Source organism: Saimiri boliviensis, chromosome 17 (assembly GCF_048565385.1).
Source record: "Saimiri boliviensis isolate mSaiBol1 chromosome 17, mSaiBol1.pri, whole genome shotgun sequence".
NCBI lineage: Eukaryota > Metazoa > Chordata > Mammalia > Primates > Cebidae > Saimiri > Saimiri boliviensis.
The window spans coordinates 5,322,475-5,345,668 of NC_133465.1; the positions used below are offsets into that span (position 1 = coordinate 5,322,475).

Below are 23,194 nucleotides of genomic sequence, written 5' to 3' on the forward strand. Positions count from 1 at the left end.
AATAATATAGAAAATCCCACCCAACAAGGGCCAAATATATATCCTTTTCAAGTACACAAGAAACATTTGTGAAGATAGACCATATGCTGTGCTATAAAATGAGTTTGAACACATTTAAAAGGATGTGACTTGTGGCAAGGTAAACATCAATATAGGGAGTATTTCTCAAAGTGGCAAATAGGCCAGGCAGGGTGGCTCATGTCTGTATTAATGTCTGTATTCTCAGCACTTTGGGAGGCTGAGGTGGGAGACTCACTGGAGCCCAGGAGTTTGAGACCAGCCTGGGCAACACGGAAAGACCCTGTTTCTTTAAAAAAAAAAAAAAAAAAAAAAAAAAATTAGCTGGGTCTGGTGGTGTGCATCTGTAATCCCTGTTATTTGGGAGGCTGAAATGAATGAAAGGACTGCTTGAGTCTGGGAGGTCAAAGTTGCTGTGAGCTGAGATTGTGTCACTGCACTCCAGTTTGGACGACAGAATGAGACTCTGTCTTAAAAAAAAAAAAGTTGCAAATAAAGGTCTTTTTATTTTTGGTAACTTAGGATAGTTATTCTAGATGAAGTCAAATCAACAAGATAGCTCTGTTATTTGCGACTTATTGGACATCTGGATTTGCTTCATTTCAAAGTTCCATATATCTACTCTGATGAGCTGTATTACATTATATTTTCCAAAGATTGGTAATGGAATAATTTTGCCTTGTCCAGGATAAAAGATGTAGTGCTTGGCTAGGCAAGAGTATGTCTGGGTGAGAGCAAACCATTCTTAGATCAAAGGGTAAGATTTCTAGTAAGAGCAGATGTAGGTATTTGTCTGTGGAAAAAGATATTTTATCTTTTTAAAACTCTTTTTAGATAAGCTTAAGAAGTTACATTTCCATGATTTATATTCTTTCATGAGTTCTAGTGATTAGAAAAAACCGAACTGAGATAATTCTATGTAATCAATTTTTACTCTAGCTTCAGGAATAATAATATACTACTAGTTCTTCTAATTAAGAGAAACTTAGAATTAAAAAAAAAATTGTCAGCTGGGCACAGTGGCTCACACCTGTAATCCTAGCACTTTGGGAGGCCAAGGCAGGTAGATCACGAGGTCAAGAGATTGAGACCATCCGGGCCAACATGGTGAAACCCCATCTCTACTAAAAATACAAAAATTAGCTGGGCATGGTGGCACGCACCTGTAATCCCAGCTACTTGGGAGGCTGAGGCAGGAGAACTGCTTGAACCTGAGAGGTGAAGGTTGCAGTAAGCCCAGATCATGCCACCGTACTCCAGCCTGGCGCCTGGTGACGGAACGAGATACCGTCTCAAAAAAAAAAAAAATTGTCCTGGGGGCAAAATTATACAAAACCATATATATATATCTCCGTCCTCATCTGGTAGTGAAGAGCTTTAAGTAGTTTTCTGACAATAATGTAGTACCTATGTAAGCCCAGAGAAATAAATCCTTGTACCACAAATACTAATTAGGGTCATAGTAAGAAAGGAGTGAATAATATATTCATATTTTAATTTGTGAAAAAATTGTATTAGTAAAATGATAAACAAGTATGCATGCTGCTGCTTAATTTTAAGTAAGTAAACCATTTTCCAGATTTTGAATTTTTCAAGTTCTTGGGATTTGTACTATAGCAGCTCATGATTTACTATAATTATACCTTCTTCATACATTTTGTAGCATTTAAAGGACTGAAAAGGTTATACTTATGTCTATGTTTTAACAAGAAAAACAGTATACCATCCAAAAGACCACAGACGGAATACTGTTGGGTTTACTTTAGGGTCCTTTCTTTTTTTTTTTTTTTTTTTTGAGATGGAGTTTCACTCTTGTTACCCAGGCTGGAGTGCAATGGCGCGATCTCGGCTCACCGCAACCTCCGCCTCCTGGGTTCAGGCAATTCTCCTGCCTCACCCTCCTGAGTAGCTTGGATTACAGGCACGCGCCACCATGCCCAGCTAATTTTTTGTATTTTTTTTAGTAGAGACGGGGTTTCACTATGTTGACCGGGATGGTCTCGATCTCTCGACCTCGTGATCCACCCACCTCGGCCTCCCAAAGTGCTGGGATTACAGGCTTGAGCCACTGCGCCCGGCCTAGGGTCCTTTCTTACGGAGACATCTGTTAAAAACGAAAGACCTAAAAATGGTCATATTAGTTAATTATTAGCCTAATTTAGGCAAGTATATTTATCAACCAAGATGAAGAATACAACATCACATTGAGAGTGCAGAATGTGTGTTGTGTGTGTGTGTATGAATATTTTTAAGGAATACAAGCAGACAAAAGAGACAGACATTCTTCCACTCCAGACGGCTCCCTCAGAACTGATAAAACATTCCTAAAGACTGGAGTTGTTTGCACAACATCTGTAATGTCAATTCATAGCCTAATCCATCATCTATACACAGAAGTCAAGTGAGATCCCAAAGGCAAAATTTCCAATTAGTTTTGTCTGGAAAGTTTAGGGCAAAGGTAATAAAATCAAGAATCCTGTTCTGATTCACTGGGAAAACATTTATTTGCCACACTTCTTCACTAAGGAACAAAAGCAGTCAGTGGTTAGTCTGGAATGTGATACATTAGGAATATCTGGGTGATAAATAAACAAAAGAAGATGACAAATGGTTGTTTGTATGACTTGCAAAACCTTTGTTTTCTTTCAGAGGACTTCAGAAACCCTTTTGCAAACACAGGAATTCTTCTCAGAATTTTTTTAATCATTGTTTTTCTCATTTGAGTCAGAAAACACAGTTATGGTGTACAGCAAATAATTCTAGAAGGCTAGAGTGTAAAATGTCGATTCCCCATAGGCACTGACAAGTTTAACCAGTGTTTATATTCTTTTTGTGAAGAAGGTCCCAAGTTATGCCTCTGGTCTCTCTTCACAAAATGCAGTACAGGCTGGGAACAGTGTCTCATGCCTATAATCTTAACACTTAGAGAGGCCGAGGCAGGAGGATCACTTGAGCCCAGGAGTTCAAGACCAGCCTGAACAACACAGTGAGATCCCATCTCTACTAAGAAAGAATTATTAGCCCAGTGTCGTGGCATATCCCTGCAGTCCCAGTTACTTGGGAGGCTGAGATGGGATGATCACTCGAGTCCAGGAGTTCAAGGTTGCAATGTGCTATGATCATGCCACTGCACTCCAGCCTGAGCAACAGAACAAGACCCTGTCTCAAAACAAAAAACAAAAAATCAAAACAAAAACCAAAGAAACACACTGTCAAAAAGCAGTAACCTGGGCATGCATTAATGTGGATTTCAGTTTTTTAAATCTGCTGATAAATTACTGTTGGTAACTTCTACTTCATCTCCTTTGTTTAACAAAAAGCCTAATAATGCCTGTTACCCAGGTCATAGGTAGAAATATGAGATTATACTATAAAAGTACAAGCATAAAATTGCTGGCCAAAACAAAAGAAATATAAACTCTATAGTAGCAGTTCACGCTCGAAGTTATAAGGTTCTGTCTTTGAAGCTATTTTTATTATACTGAATTAATCCATATTAAAAGGCATGTTTGACTGGGCACAGTGGCTCATGCTTGTAATCCCAGCACTTTGGGAGGCCCAGGTGGGTGGATCACTTGAGGTCAGGAGTTCAAGACCAGCCTGGCCAACATGGTGAAACCCCGTGTCTACTAAAAATACAAAAAATTAGCCAGGTGTGGTGGCATGCACCTGTAATCCCAACTACTCAGGAGGCCGAGGCAGAAGAATCGTTTGAACCCAAGAGATGGAGGTTGCAGTGAATCCAGATCGCGTCATTGCACTCCAGCCTGGGCGACAGAGTGAGTTGTCATCACACACACACACACAGACACACACACACACACACACACACACACACACAAAGCATTTTCACCTTTGTTCTCTAGACCCAAGCAACTTTTGATTATACAGTTGACTTGAGTTTCAGGTGAAATGGACTACATATTTACGAGACAGCTGTTAAAAAAAAAGTGGGGCTAGTATAAATTGTTTAAAATGTATGCCCGACAACAAATTTAATCTAAACTAAATCTTCTTGGCTTCAATTTACACACACATTAATAAACTTAAGGGCAGGAAATTACCCAGTCTGTGCATACCCCCTCTGCTTGGCAAAAACCCAGCCGAACGTCCTGAAGACCTTGGTTCTTCTTTTGATGTGGTGATGCTCAGCGGAGTTAATATATGAGTCATTCCTTAGGGAACGACGGGAGAAGAGCTTTCATGCCCTCATCAAACAAAAGGCAAATAGATTTTTTCTAAGAAGGGTCTGTTGGTCTTCCTGAAACAGCACTGAGTCACTGCATACTTACAGCCATAGTTATGAGGGTCTGGTATCAGGTCATACCAGAGCCTTAACTTCTGGCAATTCCTTCCTTCTTTTGTCTTAAAAGGAGGATAGACAAGTAAGCAATAAAGCAATATTCAGAAGTCAAGCTCAACTGACAGGGAAGAAGTTGGTTAACAATTTTTTTTTTTTAAAAGAATGATTCTACTTCTTGGTATTAACAACTACTACAATATTTCACTTACTGAAACTATATCACTATTTTATTTCAACCCATACCAATGCAGTTTTCCAAATAATATTTACTTTCAGCAACGGCCAATAGTTAAAAAGCATCAGAAATGTCTATACCCAAGGAAAAAACAGCTTTTAAAAAGTGCAGAATAAATTCTTTGACATATACAGGTAAAAAAAAAAAAAGAAAAGAAAAGAAAAGAAAAAGAAGTGGAGAATATTATACAGTACTTCTTCCTTAGGGTGCCATATACAGACAGAATCATAAGTATGAGATGTCAGATTTAAAAAATGTATATATTTTTTGTTTTTCTTTGTGCACTGACCTGCACTTAGAGGTAAATGTACAATTTTAACACAATTTTTAGTAATGAAATAATTCCAAACTTTAAAGCAGAAACAGGCTGCTGAGTTTTACACAGGGGCACATATCTCACAACTTTATTTGTATCTAATTTATAACAAAGAGTCAGGTTTTTTAAATATAAAAATGGTCATATTAAATGGCTCACAGATATCATTCAAAGGATAACACCTTGATGTTACAGCTTCTAATAAAACCTGATCTATTCTACAATATAAATGAATAGTTCTCCAACTTTTCTACTTCCAAGTGAAAGTAGAACCCTTAACACTTAAAACATGAGAAAATCCCTCCTACTTAAATCCTCAATTGTGAGGAAATCCAATGGTTAAAATATATGACAAACAGAAAAATTGTAAAATATACTCAGCCTTCTACTCAGAGCCAAATATTTGGGTATCTTTTAAAATTATAAAATGATTGTTGATAGATTTTCTTTTCTTTACAGTTCTTTGTCTAGAAGCTGGGCTTGATTGAAAGAGGTACAGGGCTTTGTGAAGCCTTTTGCCAGGAAACTGCTCCACCTAGTGTCAAAAGCTGTACATACATCGTATTATATAAAAGAATAAACTAGCTGATGGACGACTCCTTGTTATTATTAAGAACAGCCTTGCCGGGCGCGGTGGCTCAAGCCTGTAATCCCAGCACTTTGGGAGGCCGAGGCGGGTGGATCACGAGGTCGAGAGATCGAGACCATCCTGGTCAACATGATGAAACCCCTTCTCTACTAAAAATACAAAAAACTAGCTGGGCGTGGTGGCGTGTGCCTGTAATCCCAGCTACTCAGGAGGCTGAGGCAGGAGAATTGCCTGAGCCCAGGAGGGGGAGGTTGCGGTGAGCCGAGATCGCGCCATTGCACTCCAGCCTGGGTAACAAGAGCGAAACTCCATCTCAAAACAACAACAACAACAACAAAAAAAACAGCCTTTATAAATCCTGAATGTTACATACAGTTTACAAATGGCTCTTTAATTGTCTTGTCTTGTACCTTGATGAATCATAATAATGTACATGCATGTAAGGAGCATGTACAGAATACATTTCTCATACTCAAGTACCAAAGTTCCTATTTTTGCTAACCTGGTTATTTACAGAATTACAAAGAATATTTCTCTGTTAGTGGGAAATAATTACAAGCTGGCTACTGAAATAACCCAATCACTTCTCCTAATTGTGTACAACCTAAACTTTTTTTTTCTCTTGAGACGGGGTCTCACTCCGTTGCGCAGGCTAGAGTGCAGTGGTGCAATCACAGCCTCCTTGGTCCAAGCGATTCTCTAACCTCAGCCTCAACCTCCACCTGAATAGCTGGGACTACAGGACCATGCCACACCTGGCTAATTGAAAAAATATATTTTTGTAGAGACCGGGTCCCACTAGGTTGCCCAGGCTGGTCTGGTCTTGAACTCCTGGCCTCAAGTGATCCTCCTGCCTTGGCCTCCCAAAGTGCTGGGAATGCAAGTGTGAGCCACTGCACCTGGCCTGAACTTTCAGAAATACATCTTACTGGACATAACTGAGGCTTACAATATGATGTTATAGTATACATGCAGACAACAAAATGATTATACTATAGTAAAGCAAATTAATCATAAAGCATATCCATCATCTTACATAGCTACTTTAAAAAGACAAGAACAGCTAAAAATCTACTTAACAAAAATCCCTAATCCATTATAATTTTACAACTATGGTACCTTAGATCTTTAGACCTGTTCATCCTACATATGACATCTAAACTTCATCCATAAGTTATCTATTCCTCAAAATGGTTGCAATGTTGTAAAATCCAGTATTTAAGAGGAACTGAGCATACCAATGGTTACATGAAACTGGAAACAAATCTCGCTGTCACCAGACAGCACATTTAGAAAAAATTCTTCTGCTTTCTCTTCATAAAAAGTGGTTTCTTTCCTCTTAATGGCTTTTTTATACAACTCAAACCTATGCACAACTATATTCTTTTCTAAAGCATCAGGTTAATCGAGAAGAGAGAGATGATAGTACTTATTTGGCAAATGTATGAACCAAATACACAGATACCATATAAGAATCCTTAGAAGACAGCTAGCTCTCATTAAGGTTCCCAGGCACAGTATGTCTCTTCTGGTATACTATTGCCATTCAATGAGTTAGAACAGGGGTTAAAAAACTACAAACTGCAGACCAAATCCAGCCAGCTGTTTTTACGAATAAAGTTTTACTAAAAAATAGCCACATTCATTAATTTATATACTGTCTATGACTGCTTTCTCATTACAATGACAGATCTGAGTAGTTGCACGGAGACTGAATGAATAGCCCATGATGTGTAAATAGCTACGGATCTGTCATTTACAGAAAAAGTGAGGCTGGGCACAGTGGCTCATGCCTGTAGTCCCAGCACTTTGGGAGGCTGAGGCGAGAGGACTGCTTGAGCCCAGGAGTTTGAGACCAGCCCAGGCAACATGGAGAGACCCCATTTGTACCCCTAAAAAAAAATAGCTAGGTGTAGTGGTGCACACCTATAGCCCCAGCTACTTGGAAGGCTGAGGTGGGAGGATATCTTGAGCCCAGAAGGTTGAGGCTACAGTGGGCCATATTTGTGCCACTGCACTCCAGCCTTGTCTCATATAAGAAAAGGAGAGAAAAGAAAAGGAAAAAGAGAAAGTATGCCCTCTGGCCCTGGGTTAGATTTTTTTTTTGAGATGGAGTTTTGCTCTTGTCGCCCAGACTGGAGTGCAGTGGCACGACCTCGGATTACTGCGACCTCCGCCTCCTGGGTTCAGGTGATTCCCCTGCATCAGCCTCTCCAGTAGCTGGGATTACAGGCATGTACCACTATGTCCGGCTAATTTTTGCAATCTCTCTTTTTTTTTTTTTTTTTTTGAGACGGAATTTTGATCTCGTTGCCCAGGCTGAAGTGCAATGGCACGATCTCCACTCACTGCAACCTTCGCCTCCTGGGTTCAAGCGATTATCTTGCCTCAGTCTCCTGAGTAGCTGGGATTACAGGCATGTATCACAATGCCCAGCTCATTTTTGTATTTTTAGTAGAGACGGGGTTTCACCATGTTGGCCAGGCTGGTCTCAAAACTCCTGACCTCAGGTGATCCACCTGCCTCGGCCTCCCAAAATGCTGGGATCACAAGCGTGAGCCACCGCGCCCGGTCTAGAGCATTAAGGTAGAAATTAAGACTCATAAAATCAGGCTGCATAGAGACGAACCAAAGTGGTCAACTGGAGCTATGTTCTCTTTATGCGAACATTAACTTGCTATTCTTACTCTGGATAGAATTTCCACCATATTAGACAGTAAATAAGCATTCCTGGATCTCTCATATACTGGATCTTCTGAAAGGAAACCTGAATCGTTGCTAAGACTAAAATAAATCTGTCAATGGATTCTGGGGAACTAACATGCAAAAAGAGTGCTTAAAAGGTGCTATCTTGGAAAAGTCTGCCAGCCACAGAAGTTTTTTGCACCTAATCTACATATAAACTCAAGTAAGATAAATGAATGAAATTTGTAACTTGCACTAATTGCCAGGCAAAATTTGTTCAAGGTAGATATCAAATAAATGAACAAAAAATATACCTGCATAAGAACTAAAAACAGAGGAAGTACAGTTTACAAATGCTAATTATTTCTAATTTATTTAATATTCTTTATCTCAAAGTACAATATACCTCACTATAAAGATAAATCAGAGATACAAGCATATTAGTATACGATGAAAAAAAAAAGATTTTAAAAATCACTCATTGTGGGCCAGGCCCAGTGGCTCAAGCCTATAATCCCAGCACTTTGGAAGGCCGAGGTGGGCGGATTCTGAGATCAGGAGTTCGAGACCAGCCTAGTCAACATGGCAAAACCCCATCTCTACTAAAAATACAAAAAATTAGCTGGGCATGATGACACGTGCCTGTAAGCCCAGCTTCTGCAGAGGCTGAGGCAGGAGAATCACGAACCTGGAATGTGGAGGCTGCAGCAAGCAGAGATTATGCCATTGCACTCCAGCCTGGGCGACAGGGTGAGAATCTGTCTCAAAAAAAAAAAAAAGAAAAAAAAATTTTTTTAATTACTCATTGTGGGCCAGTCCTGGTGGCTCACACTTGTAATCCCAGCACTTTGGGAGGCCGAGGCAGGTGGATCATCTGAGGTCAGGAGTTCAAGCCCAGCCTGGCCAACATGGTGAAACCTCATTTGCCTCTACTAAAAATACAAAAATTAGCTGGGTATGGTGGCGCATGCATGTAATTCCAGCTACTTGGGAGGCTGAGGCAGGAGAATCACTTGAACCCAGGGGGTGGAGACTGCAGTGAGATCACACCACTGCACCCCAGCCTGGGCAACAAGATTGAAACTACATCTCAAAAAAAAAAAAAAATCACTGACTGTGCCCATTTTTTGTCTAAAAGTAAGTAAACTGAATGCAAAGAACGTTATAAAATGCTCTTTGCAGAATAAGAAGTAGATGTACTTTTATTTGCTGGAGAAATAAAAAGATGTACTAATAGTTAATATAAAATCATTATGCAAATTAGGAAAAAGCTATATATAGGTTAGGTCATTTTGCATCAACAGTCATAAATAAGACTCAGATGTCAGGAACAGACTGTTTTGCCAATTAAAGTCCAATTACTCTGTATATGTCTCCTCCCATAGGCTTTGCAAAGATTCTGTTTTACATTACATTACAGTAGAGGTAATATAAAACAGAACGATTTTATTTTCCTCCAGACAAGTTTGCTTCTAGTGGGTAGATGGGCTGGGCCACTTATAGTTCCAAGCAGATAATAAGATTATTTAAACTTGAGGCCTAGCAAGGTGGCTCATGTCTGTAACTGCAGCACTTTGGGAGGCTGAGGTGGGCGGATCACCTAAGGTCAGAAATTCGAGACCAGCCTGGCCAACATGGTGAAACCCCTTCTCTACTAAAAATACAAAAACTAGCCAGGCATGCTAGCTCATGCTTGTAATTCCAGCTAATTGGGAGACTGAGGCATGAGAATCACTTGAACCCGGGAGGTGGAGGTTACAGTGAGCCGAGACGGCACCATTATACTCCAGCTTGGGTGACAGAATGAGACTGTCTCAAAAAAAAAGAAAAAAGAAAAAACAGTAAGATTATTTCAATTTGAGCTTCAGTATCTGTGAAGGTTGATTTATATCTAGTTCATCACTTCTTTCAAAGTGTGGTCCTTTAGATTTCCAATTTAAAGTCTGCAGGTTTATCAGGGCCTATCCTTGGCCAGTCTCTCTTCTTTGGGTTCCCTGTATATCTTAGATATTGGTCTTGTAATTCTTTTACTCTTTTAACTCTATGATACTTTTAAACATTTATTTGGAGTGCAGTGGTGCGATCTCGGCTCACCGCAACCTCTGCCTCCTGGGTTCAAGCAATTCTCCTACCTCAGCCTCCCGAGTAGCTGAGACTACAGGCGTGCGCCATCATGCCCAGCTAATTTTTGTATTTTTAGTAGAGACAGGGTTTCACCATGTTGACCAGGATGGTCTCAATCTCTTGACCTCGTGATCCACCTGCCTCGGCCTCCCAAAGTGCTGGGATTATAGGCGTGAGCCACTGTGCCTGGCTGAAAATTTACCTACTCTTTTTTTTTTTTGAGACGGAGTTTCGCTCTTGTTACCCAGGCTGGAGTGCAATGGCGCGATCTCGGCTCACCGCAACCTCCGCCTCCTGGGTTCAGGCAATTCTCCTGCCTCAGCCTCCGGAGTAGCTGGGATTACAGGCATGCGCCACCATGCTCAGCTAATTTTTTGCACCATTAGTAGAGACGGGGTTTCACCATGTTGACCAGGATGGTCTCGATCTCTTGACCTCGTGATCCACCTGCCTCGGCCTCCCAAAGTGCTGGGATTACAGGCTTGAGCCACCGCGCCCGGCCTCTTTTTTTTTTCTTTTAAGAAACTTTCATATTAGAGAATTCGTCCAAATTGCCTAGTCATCATTTGTTGTAAATGAAGTATCAGTGACTTTCAATTATGCTATGACATAACACTGTACTGAAATCAATTGTGGGAAATGTTCTGTATAATTTGTTAAGACTAACTAAAGCATGTAAGTTGAAAATTATTACATTTTAAAAATAAATCAGATTAAGAATAGTAATATTGCTAATTATAAAAGTGGCAATCATTTACTGAATACCTTATATTTACTAGTACTGAGCTGAATATTATGCAAGTTACTTCATTAGTCCTCAAAACAGTCTTATGAGATGGGTGATATTATTGTCACTCCCATTTACAGTTGAATGACTGAGGTTTAAAAGTTAAGAAATTTGTGGGCCAGGCGAGGTGGCTCACACCGGTAATTCCAGCACTTTGGGAGGCCGAGGTGGGCGGATCATGAGGTCAGGAGTTTGAGACCAGCCTGGCCAACATAGTGAAACCCCATGTCTACTAAAAATACAAAAATTAGCTGGGCATAGTGGCAAGTGCCTGTAGTCCCAGCTACTTGGGAGGCTGAGGCAGGAGAATTGCTTCAACCTGGGAGGTAGATGTTGAAGTGAGCCAAGATTGTTCGTGCCACTGCACTTCAGCTTTGGCAACAGAGTGAGACTTTGTCTCAAAAAAAAAAAAAAAAAGAAAGAAAGAAACTTGCCAAATATCACACATCTAGTAATACTGTAGTAGACATCCAAACCTAGTTGTTTTACTCTGAAGAGGCCCTATTTCCTATCACAGGAATGAAAGATTTTACTCTCATAAGAAAATTGGTTTCAATCACTTGCATATTATTGAATATCAAAGTCTGGACTTAAAGTTAGTATGTTTGGTATTACACCTGACACTGGGCATACCATAGGAATTACAACCTGCATGTAAATATGTATATCACAATGAAAGAAGAAAAGCCTGACTCTTAATTTGTTAGACAGGGTCTTGACCTATACACGCCCACACCTAGCTAATTACTTTTTTTTTTTTTTTTTTTTAAGAAATGGAGTCTTGGCTGGGCGCTGTGGCTCACATCTGTAATCCTAGTACTTTGGGAGGCCAAAGTGGGTGTATCACTTGAGGTACGGAGTTCAAGACCAGCCTGGCTAACATGGTAAAACCCTGTCTCTACTAAAAATACAAAAATTAGTCAGGCAGTAGTGACTCAAGCCTGTAATCCCAGCTACTTGGGAAGCTGAAGCAGGAGAATCACCTGAGCCTGGGAGGCAGAGGCTGTGGTGAGCCGAGTTCTTGTCACTGCACTCCAGCCTGGATGACAGAGTAAGACTCCATCTCAAAAAAACAAAACAACAGGCCAGGTGTGGTGGCTCATGCCTGTAATCCAAGCACTTTGGAGGCCAAGACGGGTGGATCACCTGAGGTCAGGAGTTCAAGACTAGGTTGACCAACATGGTGAAACCCCATCTTCTTATATTTAAAAAAACAACCCCGCCCCCCCAAAAAACAACGACAACAACAACAACAAAATGGAGTCTTGTTATGTTGCCCAGGCTGGTCTTAAATTCCTCTCACCTCAAGTGATCCCCCTGCCTCCATCTCCCAATGTACTGGGTTACAGGTATAAGCTGGCCAGAAAGGCTATTAACTACAGAACTAGTTAATGAATGAATGTGAGAAACTATTAAGAAATGTCATTTTAGGCTGGGTGCAGTGGCTCATGCCTGTAATCCCAGTACTCTGGAAGGCTGAGGAGGGCAAATTACAAGGTCAGGAGTTTGGGACCAACCTGGCCAACATGGTGAAACCCCGTCTCTACTAAAAATACAAAAAAAAAAAAAAAAAAAAAAAAAAATTAGCAGGGCATAGTGGCAGGTGCCTGAAATCCCAGCTACTAAGGAGGCTGAGGCAGGAGAATCACTTCAACCTGGGAGGCAGAGGTTGCAGTGAGCTGAGATTGCACCACTGCACTCCAGCCTGGGCAACAGGCGCTCCATCTCAAAAAAAAAAAAAAAAAAAAAAAAAAAAAGAGAAAGAAAAGAAAAAAGCAACATCATTTTTACTTACATGTGTAAACTGGTTTTAGGTAGGCAGACATACAGGTAAATAATAGAACATGTCTCCTTGTTTCGTAGTGCCATTTGATGGTTTGGTTTTTGGGTGAAGTTGTTCTACACACATATATTTATCCTGACTAGAAAATCAAATATAATACAGTATATTGGCTGTATTAGTAATGCCACCTAGTGGCAGCCAAATATAGATATGTTACCAAAAATTTCTAGAATTGTTCTTAACATTTCACTCTTTGGAGAATCTGATGAATACTATAGGTTCTTTCTTGCTAGAAAAAAAAGCTTATTTGCAATGATACATAAAAAAATATAGTGCTCTGGGAAATTAACAGGCCTCTTGAAATCCACTTTTTTTTTTTTTTTTTGAGATGGAGTCTCGCTCTGTTACCCAGGTTGACCTAGTGATCCACCTGCCTCGGCCTCTCAAAGTCCTGGGATTACAGTTGTGAGTCACTGTGCCCAACCTTGATCTACTTTTTAACTATTAAAATTAATAGAACAAACCAAGTAACCTAGTAGGCCAACCAACTCTCCTTAAGTCAAGGGCAGAAAGAATTTATTTACTTCCCCTTCATCTCCTCCTTTCTGGCTAGCAACCACTATTCTTGCATAAACAGTATCTTAACTTGTCCCTTTGGCTAGGTACTTCGTCTCTGCAAATTACTCGATTTACACTTTACTCAAATCAATTTACAAAACTTGATGGTTAGTAATTTTTCCCTGATGATTTTCATTAAATTTAACGTGGATCAAATAAACACTTTTACTTATAACATTTAAAGAAGTGATGAGGACTTCCAAGACATCTTAATTTCAAGTTACAACCTTTCAATTATATCTAAAAATATTGCCAGGCATCTTGGCTCACACCTGTAATCCCAGCAGTTTTGGGAGACTGAGGCAGGCAGATCACCTGAGGCCAGGAGTTCCAGACCCACCTGGCCAACACGGCAAAATCCCGTCTCTACTAAAAATACAAAAATTAGCTGGGTGTGGTGGTGCATGCCTATAATTCTAGCTGCTTGAGAGGCTGAGGCACTAGAATAGCTTGAACCCAGGAGGTGGTGGCTGAAGTGAGCCAAGATCGCACCATCGCACTCCAGCCTGGGTGTCAGAGAAAGATGCTGTCTCAATAAATAAATAAAAATATAAATATAAATGCAACTGTTCACTAACAAGCTTAAGACAAATTCATCATTTTAAAGCCAAACACACAGGTATGTAATGTTGTAGGAAATTTAGCAAGTCTTTTAGATGACTATTTAGTATACAACCAATTATAATTTAATAAATGGTACTTCTAAAAAAATACCTTCCGCACTCTAGGAATCATTCACTCTAAATACAAATTTCAAAAACCTAATTCAAAAATTTTGCCTATTCAGAAAAAAATTTCATATTTCACTTTCAAGCTATGATTTCCAGTAAAGAGATCCATAATAAAGAATGAATTACATTTTTTCTCTGTTAAAATTGGTTTTTCACCACAAATTATTGTCAAAAGGAGGTCCATATTTCTCACCAGACTACTCTCCCAACATGATCATTTATTCTCTTTATTAAGGGTTAGTTATATGAGTATATGGCAGAGGTGTCTATTTCATCAGCACAAAATAGAACATGAGAAGGTCACATTTCCCTAAGTGAGAGTTATATTTCCCTAAGTGAAAGTAGGTGTAATTAGGACATCCTAAACACAACTGTATTTCCCACATATAAAAGAAAAGAAATGGTCACCAATAAGGATAAAACTCTGTTGATCACTAATCAGCAAGAAAATGGTAAAAGCTTAAAAAAAATCTAACCAGCCGGGCACGGTGGCTCATGCCTGTAATCCCAGCACTTTGGGAGGCTGAGGCAGGTGGATCACGAGGTCAAGAGATCGAGACCATCCTGGTCAACATGGTGAAACCCTGTCTCTACTAAAAATACAAAAAATTAGCTGGGCATGGTGGCATGTGCCTGTAATCCCAGTTACTCAGGAGACTGAGGCAGGAGAATTGCCTGAACCCAGGAGGCGGAGGTTGCGGTGAGCCGAGATTGTGCCATTGCACTCCAGCCTGGGTAACGAGTGAAACTCAGTCTCAAAAAAAAAAAAAAAAAAAAAAAAAAAAAAAATCTAACCAGAGATTATTTGCAGTTGTCTCTATTAAGTAAAAACACAGATCAAATTTTGAAACCTTTGACTTTGTTTTACTTCTAGTTTCTTTGCCAAAGTTCACAAGTAAATAGTTTATGCTTATTAATTAAAATGTTTACACTTGCTATGCTACTGGTTACTGACTAGCTCGGCTCTTGGGAGGACTAAGTGAAATAATTCACTTAAAGTGATGATCACAGAGCGTACCACCTAGTAAGCATTCAAAAAATGTTTGTTGTCTATCAGTCAGGATAGGCTAGATTATAATGTTATAACAAACAACACAAAGATCTCAAGCAGTATCTATCACTTCTGCTCACATTTCATTGGTCAAAGCAAATAATATGGCTGGAGTTCAGTAAGGTCGGGATACAAAATCTTCCCACAGGAATGAATACCACAAATTTGGTACTTCCTCAACTTGGTAAATAATACCTACAAAAAATCTACAGCTAACATTATACTTAAGGGTGAGAAACTAGAGGCTTTTCCATTAAGGTTGGGAACAAGGCAGGATAGCCCTTTCATGACTCCTCTTCAACATTACACTGAAAACCTAACCAATGCAATAAGACAAGAAAGGAAATAATTGGTATACAGATCAGGAAGGTAGAAAGAAAACTGTCTTTGTTCACAGATGACATAATTGTCTATGTAGAAAATCCTAAGGAATCATCAAAAAAGTCTTAAACTATTAAGCAATTACAGCAAGGTTGCAGAATAAAAGGTTAGTAAACAACCTTAAACAAGCCAAGTCTTTTCTATATATTAGCAATTTATCAATAGAACTCTTGGGTATTTATCCCAATGAATTGAAAACTCATTCCACAAAAAACTCACACACAAATGTTTATAGCAGTTTTAAAAAAAAATAATTGCCAAACATGGGAACAAACAAGATATCCTTCAATAAGTGAATGGATAAATGAACTGTGGTGGTACACCACACAGTAGAATATTATTAAATAATGATGAAAAGCAATGAGGTATCAAGCTGGAAAAAGACGAGGAAAAACCTTAAATGTGTACTGCAAAGTCAAAGAGGTCCACCAGAAAAGGATTATACCCTATAATTCCAACTACAGTGCCTTCTGCAAAAGGCAAAATTATAGAAACAATAAAAAGATCAGTGGTTGCAATAGACTTGGGGGCAGGTGAGGAAGTGGAAAAAACAGGTGAAGCACAGGGCATTTTTAAGACAGTGAAACTATTCTGCATGATACTATAGGTATATACATGACATTATGCATTTGTCAAAACCCATAGACCTGTACAACACACAAAGGGTGAATCCCATAAACTATGCGTTAATATATCAATATTGTTTCCTCAATTGTAACAAATAAATTACACTAATGCAAGATGTTAATAATAGGGAAAACTGAGTGGTGGGGAAAGGTGTATGGCAGTGGTCCCCAACCTTTTTGGCACCAGGAACCAGTTTTGTGAAAGACAATTTTTCCACAGACCTGAAGTGGGGGATGAATTTGGGATGAAATGATTCCACCTCAGATTATCGGGCATTAGATTCTCATAAGGAGCATGCAACCAAGATCCCTTGTATGTAGTTCACAATAAGGTTCAAGATCCTATGAGAAGCTGATGCTGCGACTGATGTAGCAGGAGCTGGAGCTCAGGCAGTAATTCGAGTGGCTGCAGATACAGATAAAGCTTCACTTGCTAGCTAGTGTACTGCTCCCCTTCTGCTGTGCAGCCTGGTTCCTAACAGGCCATGGACCAGTACCGGTGTGTTGCCTGGGGATTAGGGAGCCCTGGTGTATTGGAACCCTTTGTCTTTTTTGCTCAATTTTTCTGTAAACCTAAAACTATACTAAACAATAAAGCCTCTTATTATTATTTTTGTTTTTGAGGCAAGGTCTCACTCTGTTATCCAGGCTGAAGTGCAGTGGTATAAAAGCTCACTGTGACTTGACCTTCTAGGCTCAAGCAATCCTCTCTTCTTAGACTCCCAAGGAGCTAGGACCACAGGCACATCCCACCATACCCAGCTAATTTATCTATCTTTTATTTATTTATGTGTTTTATAGAAACAGCATCTTGCTACCTCTGGTCTTGAGTCCCTGGTCTTAAGCAATCCTCCTGCCTTGGCCTCCCAAAGCCCTGAGAGTATAGGAATGAGCCCCTGTGCCCAGCTCTAATAATTTTTTTGTTTGTTTTATACGTGTTCTCAGTCCCTTATAAATTTCTCTTCTCTTTCCATTTAACCACTGGCACCAGCAACCTACCTGGATAAAGTGAAGATCTCATTTAACTTGCAGCATAATCATAGCATACCTTTAAATTAATTTTCACATACTTATAAATATGGACAAGTGAACATATAATTGTTTTCTATATAGTTAATGGCATCAAAATCTACCCAGTTGCCCAAGTAAAAAACCAATAATTACACAGAAAAATGTTCCATGATCTCATTTATACAGAGAAATGAAAGGAGATGTAGATCAAAGGGTACAAAGTAGGAAATACATAGGCAGAACAAGTCAAAAGATCTAATGTACTGTTATATATACTATGAGGATTATAGTTAATAATAATGTATTGCATTCAGTTTTTGCTAAACTAGATTATAGCTGCTCTTGCCACAGGGAGTAAAAATGGGTAACTATGTGAGGTAAAGAATATGTTAATTTTTTCCACAATAGTAACCATTTTATACTATATATATCTTTGTATCTAAGAACATCATGTTATATGCCTTAAATACATATAAAATATATTAAAAACAAACAAAAAAAGAAATCCAAGAGTTATCTTTGATTTCTTCTTCCTCCATAATAATGTACCACACTCTTGGTTGTACTTCTAAAATTTCTCTCTGATTTGTCCTTTTTCATCCTAAGTGCTATTGCCATTCCAAGCAATCTATACCATCTTTTGTCTTTACTTTGCTTAACTTCTCTCTACAAGTCCTTTTTATAAATCCTCCTTGCTATCCATTCTTCCTATTACCTCCTGGGAAGCTAGTGTCTCATAAGAATTATCCTAACTGCTCCTCTTTTCTCCTACCTTCAATCTATCTCCCACACTACAGCCAGGATTATATATTCATAAATTGCAGATCTGGCTGTTTTACATATACTTAATTTTAGGGCATTTAATTTTTTTTTTTTTTTTTTGAGAGAAGGGCTCACTTTGTCACCCATGCTGAAGTGCATGGTGCAATCATAGCTCACTGTAGCCTCTATCTCCTGGGCTCAAGTGATCCTCTCACTTCAGCCTTCCAAGTAGCTGGGACTAACAGGTCCCACACTACCACACCCAGCTAATTTTTGTATTTTTTTGTAGAGATGTATTGCCCAGGCTGGACTCGAACTCCTAGGCTTACGATATCTGCCTGCCTTGGCTTCTCAAAATGCTGGAATTACAGGCATGAGCCATAATTTGAATCTCTTTGGACATTTAGCAGAATCTGCTATCTGGGTTGCTTTACAGATGCTTTCAATTAGTTAAATGCTGCAAATGAGTTTCTTAAGCTGGTTTTCCCAAGGAATATGAGGACAGGTTTAGACAAGAATGGAAAAGTAAGGCTGGGCACGGTGGCTCAAGCCTGTAATCCCAGCACTTTGGGAGGCCGAGGCAGGTGGATCACAAGGTCGAGAGATCGAGACCAACCTGGTCAACATGGTGAAACCCCGTCTCTACTAAAAATACAAAGAATTAGCTGGGCATGGTGGTGCGTGCCTATAATCCCAGCTACTCGGGAGGCTGAGGCAGGAGAATTGCCTGAACCCAGGAGGCGGAGGTTGAGGTGAGCCGAGATCGCGCCATTGCACTCCAGCCTGGGTAACAAGAGCGAAACTCCGTCTCAAAAAAAAAAAAAAAAAAAAAAAAAGAATGGAAAAGTATCCTGTAACCTGTAATTCCTTCTTTTCCTCTCTCCCTTAACCTCTACTTGTAGATGTAGTATTTTCTACTACAAATGCAGTTATTAGAAAAACAGTGATATGGGTTACTTCCCTAGGATTTATGTCCCTGTTTTGAGTTAAATCAGCAAGCAAACATGAACATAACTCTAAAATTCCAAGTTTTAAACTCCCATAAACATGGAGAAATGATATATTGTAGTGATTAATTTTATTCAGCATTGAGTATTACTCGATATCCTTTCACCTGTTTTTCCCCAGTGAAGATCAAACTGCTTTTAAATACGGAATTTTTCTCAATTTATTATCTAGGAACAGGAACAGAGTGAATAAGCAAGGCACACAGGGCACAAAATTTAATGAGGCACTTACTCATCTACTCTGTATCTGCATGACCCTAACAGTACCTATTCATATTTTGTGCCCTCAGTGCCTAACTCAACCTCTTGCTAGTTCTAGCTCTGACATTATTCTAATATATCTGTGAATGTTCAAAGGAAAACAGATCTTCATTTTCTCTTATTTCAACCAGTAAAAGAATATTTTTCAGAAGGGGCACTTTTTATACTTTGATTGAAAGGGCTCAAGAAAGCATTTAGTTCTACATGTTAGCACTCCATCAATGACATTCAGTAAGAATACCAAAATAAGTATGCAAGTGTGTATACGATGTTAGAGGATATAAAGGAAGACATCATTTCTCACATGGAATTTTGTACATTTAAGTTGACTTCATCTACCAAAATAACAACTGCATAAGCAATTAAATCTAGAAGGAAAAAAAAAACTTCCAGGCAAACTAATTTAAATAAATAAGCTTATTTGCTTAACTGGGGTTTTCTCTTGACTTTTAAAATCCCAAACCCCAAAGGAAAAACAAAACAGAATTCTAAGTCCAATTTAAAGCAATGATTGGAGGATCAGAATGCTTACAAAACACAAAAGCAATTAAAACAAATCTTAGAATTTTAACTTCTGAAGTAAAAGCACCAAAAAAAGATAGGAAATCTCATTTTTGCTTATTAAAATAAAATTATTCTTACCAGATAAAGCAGAAAGGTGTGCAGCCCTGTTCCAAGCCCAACAGAAGACAAAATTCCTAAGCCTATCCAGTAGGCATACAAAAGAAATTGTTTCTCTATACGTTGTACATACTGAAAAAAAGGGATGAGGTAAAAACATGAATTCTTTATACAGAAATGCAGTACTTAGAAACTATCATCAAAATTAAATAAACCAACTACAATAAGTTTCAAATAGGAAAAAAAAAAAGACTAAAAACCCATTGAAGATGCCTAATTTCTTTAATATACAATGGCAAAGATGACCAAAAAAATTCATCTAACCAGAATAAAGGTCTTGTTTCTAAACCTTTAATAAAAGTCTTTTTTCTTGAACTCCCGACCTCAGGTGATCCACCCACCTTGGCCTCCAAAGTGCTTGGATTACAGGTGTGAGCCACCGCACCTGGCCTATTTTTCTAAACATTTAAAGTCCTGCTATTTACAAGACACAGGAAAAAGCAAAAAACAAATAAGATAATTTTGAGGATAATTTTAGATATATTTAAAATAAATGCATTTAGAACAATAAAAACTTCTCTGTGATTGGCAGTAAACTGTTTTAAAATACCATTATGGAACCATTTCCTGTTAAAATATATTAATGTTTGCTAGTTTAACAAAGAGGTTAACAAAGCAGCCTATATTCCCATCAGTAATATTGTACTTGTGGACTACAGGCAAATGAACCTGTCTTTTTCTTTTTTATTGTTTTAGATTTTATTTATTTTTTTAGAGATGGGGTCTCGCTATGTTGCCCAGGCTGGAGTGCAGTGGCTATTCACAGGCCTGATCCCACTACTGATTGGCATGGGAGTTTTGACCTGCTCCGTTTTCAACCTGGGCCGGTTCACCAGTCCTTAGGCAACCTGGAGGTTGCCCCCGCTCCTGGGACGTCACCGTATTGATGCCGAACTTAGTATGGACACCTGATCGGCATAGCGCACTACAGCCCAGAACTCCTGGGCTCAAGAGCTCCTCCCACCTCAGCCTCTGGAGTATCTGGGACTACAGGCATGTGCCACCGTCCCTGGCAATCTGTCTTTTTATACAAATAAAACTTAATCATCAACTTCGGATGAGTGGCCTATCTATCTGGATGGATCAAAGTATGTTAGAGAAAACAAGAAAAGTTTAGAAGTGATTAACGAATTCATGGTACTGTAACTGAAAACCTTCAGGAAAGTTACATTTAAATCTTTGGAGGTAGGTCCAGGCAGAGTGGCCTGTAATCCCAGCATTTTTGGAGGCCAAGGCAGGGAGATCACCTGAGGTCAGGAGTTTGAGACCAGCCCGGCCAACATGGTGAAACCCCTTCTCTACTAAAAATACAAAAACATTAGCTGGGCATGGTAGCACGTGCCTGTAGTCCCAACTACTTGGGAGTCTGAGGCAGGAGAATCACTTGAACACAGGAGGCAGAGGGTGCAGTGAGCTGAGATTGTGCCACTTCACTTCAGCCTGGGTGACAGTGTGAGACTCCATTAAAAAAAAAAAATTTGAAGGTAAATTGAATCATATATACCAAATATAAATGCTCAGCAGCCATAAACATCACAAGAATATTTTTAGTGTATGCCCTTAAGAGTAAAACATTTGACATACTAGCTATGAGATAATGTTGAGGGTAGAAATTCTATAAAACCCACATTTGTCCCATTTGAAACTGGGATTAGAGAACTAGAGAATGTGCAAGACTAGAAACAGAATTGCTCAACCTCTCACCTGTTGATGTGCTCCTTCAACATAATACGTAGCTATAAGCACAGCAAGCAGCAGTAAAAAAGACACCACAATGCTTTGACGATGCCATAATCTTAAAAACAAATTAAAAAAAAATAAAGAAATATCTCACAGTCTCACTTTTAGCGTTTATCATTCTCAAAACAATTTCTTGTTGAAGCAGTTAGGTTATCTAGCTCAGCTGGACTGAGCTATTTTTGTTAAACATCATAGCCTCTCGGAGGAGCAGAAGGGCGTCAAGAGAAGATACACAGGCATAGAACGCAAGTTCTTATCATAAACCCCATTGTAACCTTGCCTTACCCAAAGCCTGATCTCATTAAACTTCAACTTGTCATATGGAGAAGCATTACAATAGAAAGAGCACTGGCCTTCAAGTCAGAGGGCCTGGGTCAGGGACCCTTCATGTTGCACTTTGGGCCAGACACTTAACCAATCTGATTCTGTTTATTTTTAAAATCTTTATTAACTTTTACTTACTATTATTATTAGTTTTTCTTTTCAGAGTCAGGGTCTTGCTCTGTCACCCAGGCTGGAGTGCAGTGGTGTGATCTCAGCTCACTGCAACTTTCACCTCCTGAGTTTAAGTGATTCTCCTGACTCTGCCCCCTGAGTAGCTGGGATTACAGGCATATACCACCATGACCAGCTAACTTTTTTTTTTGAGACAGAGTCTTGCTCTGTCACCCAGGCTGGAGTGTAGTGTTATGATCTCGGTTTACTGCAACCTCCACCTCCCGGATTCAAGCAATTCTCCTGCCTCAGCCTCCCGAGTAGCTGGGATTACAGGCGCCCACCACCACGCCCGGCTAATTTTTGTATTTTTACTGCAGATGGGGTTTCACCATGTTGGCCAGGCTGGTCTCAACCAGCTTGACTCTGCCTCCCAAAGTGCTGGGATTATAGGTGTGAGCCACTGTGCCTGGCCAAATACATGGCTAATTTTTGTGTATATATATATTTGAGATGGAGTCTTGATCTGTCACCCAGGCTGGAGTGCAGTGGTGCAATCTCAGCTCACTGCAACCTCCACCTCCTGGGTTCAAGTGATTCTCCTGTCTCAGCCTCCTGAGTAGCTGGGACTACAGGCATACATCACCACGCCCAGCTAATTTTTGTATTTTTAGTAGAGAGGGGGTTTCACGATGTTGGCCAGGATATCTTGATCTCCTGACCTCGTGATCCACCCGCCTCGGCCTCCCAAAGTGCTGGGATTACAGGCGTGAGCCACTGTGCCCGGTCTAAAATGTTTATAATGATACATTTGTTTTACCTTCCTTATGGAGTTGCCTAAGGATCAAAATCAGCTGAAAATGTTACAAAGTACTTGATAAACTCTTGGTACAATAAAAATGTAAGATAATATTACAGATAATAACTTGGAAGTTCCTGACAGAAGATAAAGCATGTAAAAGTTCAACTTGTTCTTTATGGTACTTGAAACAGGACTTAAAAGTACTAAATTTAAAGACAGAACACATTTCCATGGCAGAGTGCTTTTTC

The 23,194-nt window shown here is 39.4% G+C and overlaps 1 protein-coding gene across 7 annotated transcripts in view; it reads right to left on the reverse strand.

The window, feature by feature from the left end:
* VMP1 (vacuole membrane protein 1) overlaps positions 1–23,194 on the reverse strand; it is a 134,484-nt gene that overhangs the window by 80,624 nt on the left and 30,666 nt on the right. For 5 of the 7 annotated variants that reach the window (XM_010339717.3, XM_074388075.1, XM_074388076.1 and 2 more), the window contains exons 4-5: positions 21,674–21,764; positions 19,931–20,041 (exon numbers count right to left, since the gene is read on the reverse strand). In XM_010339717.3, the coding sequence (XP_010338019.1) occupies positions 19,931–20,041; positions 21,674–21,764 (202 nt within the window). The remainder of the gene's footprint in view (positions 1–19,930; positions 20,042–21,673; positions 21,765–23,194) is intronic. The other 2 variants (XM_074388079.1, XM_074388078.1) reach the window with 1 other exon arrangement.